The sequence below is a fragment of the Triticum dicoccoides genome, chromosome 2B (genome assembly GCF_002162155.2).
Source record: "Triticum dicoccoides isolate Atlit2015 ecotype Zavitan chromosome 2B, WEW_v2.0, whole genome shotgun sequence".
In the NCBI taxonomy this organism is placed as follows: Eukaryota; Viridiplantae; Streptophyta; class Magnoliopsida; order Poales; family Poaceae; genus Triticum; species Triticum dicoccoides.
The window spans coordinates 561994528-561999004 of record NC_041383.1 but is presented as its reverse complement, the minus strand read 5'-3'; the positions used below and the strand labels follow the sequence as shown (position 1 = coordinate 561999004).

General features: G+C 46.3%; 1 protein-coding gene across 1 annotated transcript; it reads left to right on the top strand.

The window, feature by feature from the left end:
• The first annotated feature begins 1187 nt into the window (after positions 1-1187).
• LOC119364858 (myb-related protein 305-like) lies at positions 1188-3991 on the top strand. Its single transcript, XM_037630418.1, has 3 exons — positions 1188-1594; positions 2846-2975; positions 3066-3991. The coding sequence occupies exons 1-3, from the start codon at positions 1441-1443 to the stop codon at positions 3556-3558; spliced, it is 777 nt and encodes a 258-aa protein (XP_037486315.1). The 5' UTR covers positions 1188-1440; the 3' UTR covers positions 3559-3991.
• Positions 3992-4477: the final 486 nt, after the last annotated feature.

The window sequence follows — 4477 nt, the reverse complement described above, 5'->3', positions numbered from 1 at the left end:
TGAGACAAAACTAAAATACATGGTTTCATATTCAAAGTACCGGCTTATGATTCAAAATTTGTATTACAAAAAACACTTACCGATAGATTAGCTATCGATTAAAGTCTTGTATTAACCAAAAAAACAAGCCTTATATATCCAGATTGAGGGAGTATATGAAAACTTTGGGTATCATTCGTACAAATTAAGTTTTGTTACCGGCACTTGTTGTAAGTGAAGCTGGTGGGCCATGCGTGTGTTTGCCTATATCTTGTCCGAAAAAACAATTTTAATTGAAATACTGAGTCGTAAACGTATATACACATGTATCACTAGATGTGCACACTCACACACCGCAAATACTGGATTTGCAGAACTTTAAAATTATCATAGTAGACAAAGATGCCTTGTTATTGACCAATGCATAGTCTTTTTACTGGAGAATCTAACTTCTTACGTTACAATATGTGGCTGAAGCGGGCACTGTGAATCTAAGAGGGCCGAGTACATTTTTTTGATTTTTTTTTTTTAATAATTCTAGGATGCCATGCAGTTTATGGTCTTGTATGCAATATTTTCAATTCACTCTTTCATTCCCTATATGTCACTTTTTCCAATAAAAGACTCCTCCGTTTGTGTAAATAAAATTTTGAGGACCTCATGGAATTCGTATATATGATATAATGTGCCTAACGTGCAAAACTCACCTCTCTTCGAAAACTAATGTGAGGACTCATTTATACCAAACATTTGCAGAATTCTAACAAAATAACTAAGAAACATAATTTTACAGTTTCGACTCACTCCAGTGTTTTTAGTCGTTGCTAGATGGTCTACATAACTTATGTGTTTTAGGTTACTTTTAACGTTCATTGTACTGTCATGATAGTTGATAAATAGGTTGAAAGTTTTTCAAAAAATTAAAACTACGGTGGATTCCTCCGAATCATGACGCCGACATAGCCCGATACACGCACCCAGCGCTTTCCGTAAGCAACACGCAGTAACTTATCTTAAGAGAGTGAGAGAGAGAGAGACGGAAGAAAAGTAAAACTTACCGTGGGCATTTTCGGAATCTCCACAGGCAAGGCAGGGGTAGTGGAGCTGGAATTTCCCTGACAGTGACGCAGAGAATTTCTTGCTATCGATCGATCCTCTGCCCCATATATACGCGGCAGCGGCTCACTCGTCCCATGCCATCGCTCGCTGGGCGACAGCATCAGAGCAAAGAAAGGTTGCCTCCCCCCTGCCTTGGATTTGATAGCCGCTAGCTGATTAAGCTTAATAGTACGCTCTGTCCTACCAGCAGCTAGCACGTAAAAATATCTCCAAGAGAAGAGCGGAAATCGCAGCAGCAGCAGCACCATCGTGCTCAGCTTAGTAGCAGTAGCACTGCTATCTCTTTCAGGCTTTCAGCTAAGCGGGAGAGCTTGCTCGCTAGCTGAGGAGTGCGCGCCATTAATGGCGGAGGCGGAAGGGCAGCTCGCGGCCTGCTGGGGGAAGCAGGACGACGAGTGGAGGAAAGGCCCGTGGACCACCCAGGAAGACAAGCTGCTCCTGGACCATGTCGCCCAGCACGGCGAAGGGAGGTGGAACTCCGTCTCCAAGCTCACAGGTACGGCCCGTATCTAGAGTACTAATAGCACTCCTAATTAACTCGAGGTTCCTGCATGAACAGATTACTACTGGTACTATTTTTCTTGTCCTGCTCTTGATCTGATGTTTTCTAGCTTGATCTAATGCTTTATGTTCTTCCTTGACTTTTGTCGCTGCAAGTACGAGCCTCCTTTTCCAACTAATCCGGCTCGTCTGCAACTTGCAAGTTGTGAATGATTGATCCGGCCTGCAAGTTGCACACGGCCGTAAACACTACCTTAGGAGGATCTTCAAGTACCGGCAACTTGCAAGTTCCCAAAGCTAGCCGCATGCATGCATCATTCGATCCTGTACGGTCGTGTGTGCTCGTCTCTTCTTGTTAGGACGAAGATGACGAACTAGCTGACGGAAGCTCTCTTTCGCTCGCGCATTGAAATTTCTTGGAGAATATAGTCAGTGCGTTAATTCCTCTAAGATCCTAATCATCAATTCTTCAACTCCGTACGAACTAGCTTTCACGTAAGTAGAAGCCTATTAGCTATAGCTCTGGTTTGCATACCTACTTGGAAGATGCGTGGCTATATTGCTGGTCCTGACTCCTGAGCCATGGGCGAGCTAGAGGAGGTCCTGGCACGTCCATGGGCTACTGATAAACTATTTAATCAAGACACCCATCAGCTAGTGTACGTACATCCCGGCCCGTCTGTGTGCATCCACCTCGCGGAATTGGCAAGACTAGTCGTCAAAGGGGGTACTGGCGAAGTGACGAATAACAAGAGATCGCAGTATTGATAAGCCCTAGTCATAAAAGGGAGTGTCCATAATTTTGCAAAATCTGAACAAAATAACTAGTTAATTGACATATGAAAAGTATCTTGTCAGTTGGCTATGTACCAAATGGAAAGATTTAGCACTTGTATACCTAATAGTTAGTTAGATTAATACCCAGGCCAACATAGTGATGCCGACATCAACTATGCGCAGCACTAGCAGCGTATCCAGCATCCAGGCATGCATTGGGGTTAATCCAAGGCCGGCCAATATGTTGAAATATATCTTTCTCCCCGGGCTCAAGCTTTTGGGTAAAGCCGTAAAGGAGTGAAATCAGTATTACTAAATGAGGCAAATGACACCAATATGACTATAGTAGTTTATACGGGTACGTGGTCCTGGACCACCCCTGCGTGGTAGTATAGTAGTACTGCACATGTGGTAATCTAATCACTTGCCCCGACCCCATTTCTTATTAATTTGAGCTTTGTTGCTGCAGGTCTGAAGAGAAGTGGCAAGAGTTGCAGGCTGCGGTGGGTTAACTACCTCAGACCTGACCTAAAGAGAGGCAAGATGACACCCCAAGAGGAGAGCACCATAGTCCAGCTCCACTCCTTGTGGGGAAACAGGTAAAATATACACTGGCACTCCAGACTGATCAGCTGAAACAATAGACTGGAAACATCCAGCTAAAATTCACTCTCACGTTTCTTCTTCAGGTGGTCGACGATTGCACGCAGCCTCCCGGGGAGGACGGACAACGAGATCAAGAACTACTGGAGGACGCACTACAAGAAGGGCAAGCCCTCCAAGAACATCGAGCGCGCCAGGGCGCGGTTCCTGATGCAGCGGCGGGAGATGCAGCAGCAGCAGCAGCAACAGAAGCTGCTTCTTGGGCAGGTCAAGGACGTCGAGCTCCCCGGCGCCACCGTCTCGGACGACGTCGACGAGAAAATGGACCGCGCCGTGGGCCCGGCGGCGACGGCGCTGGCTGACCACGGCCATGAGGAGCTGATCATGCAGGACGTGCTGGATTTCCTGTGCCCCATGTCCTGCGCCCTCCTCCACAGCGCCGGGCAGACCGGCAGCTGCGGCGCCTCCACGAGCGAGGAGTATGGGTCGACCGAGGATGACGGCGCCACGTGGGGAAGCCTGTGGAACCTCGAAGATGTGGCCCATGACGGCGACGGTGGGGCATGCGCGCTGTGGTAGCTGGATTCCCACCGTTAGCCCTCGCGGCGAGAGCAAAAGGAGACCCCATTAAGAAGTTGCATGCTCCCTTCTGATAGCGAACGGAGAGAGGCGAGAGTACATGGTGCTGAAGTGATGGATAATGATGCAGCAACAACAACTATCGTACGCCCACTTTGCAGGAGCCTCAGTTGGTGACACGTTGAAAGCTCTGTTGCACTTTCTCAAGGGGAAACTGTAGATGTGTTTTCCCTGGTTGGCGAAGCTCTCTTCCTGCCCAGTGCCTACTCAAACATCAGGGACAAGGGTGTGTTGAAATTCGTTTCTGTGTTAATATTAACTGTCTGAACATAACATTATCTCTGAGTATTAAGTTGGATTATGATGATCCTGTTTGTCTAACTGTATTTTGACTATTTTATGGTCTGTTTAACCACCTATTTTTCAAGACATGACACCCTTGGGGGTTTATTTTCATAGAAAAAGACCGTGAGCACGAGCACTGAGTTCGGAACTCGAACGCTTGGTGGTTTGTTTTTTATATATAGAAGAAACACTGTGAGTACCCAACACTAAGTTCATGACTCGAACGCTGGTAGGCAGCGTGTGCACTCGCCCAGCTAGCCAGCCAAGCGATACTTGGTGCTCTAACCGGCTTTTTCATTTTTCTCTACTTCACATGGTTTTATTTTTGCACCAGACTATGAAGTAGGTTTAGCATTACACAATTCAACAATCACAAACTAAGCATTACTCAACTACATAATCAGCGCTACCAGCCTTAGAATCTTGATCACATGGCTGAAAGATCCGGCATCAGCGTTTATTGCGCAAGGCCTAGAGAAAATAATCATGAAAGACTAAACTTATAGAACAAAGGCCTCATACCTTGTCTAATACCGTGATATGATGAAGAGGAAGGATGAGGACATGAGACGCT

Excerpts from the sequence above, each read along its gene's own strand:
- LOC119364858 (XM_037630418.1), top strand. The coding sequence starts at position 1,441 with ATGGCGGAGGCGGAAGGGCAGCTCGCGGCCTGCTGGGGGAAGCAGGAC. Across the intron at positions 1,595-2,845 it reads CTCCGTCTCCAAGCTCACAG|GTCTGAAGAGAAGTGGCAAG; the intron begins GTACGGCCCGTA and ends TTGTTGCTGCAG. Across the intron at positions 2,976-3,065 it reads CACTCCTTGTGGGGAAACAG|GTGGTCGACGATTGCACGCA; the intron begins GTAAAATATACA and ends TTTCTTCTTCAG.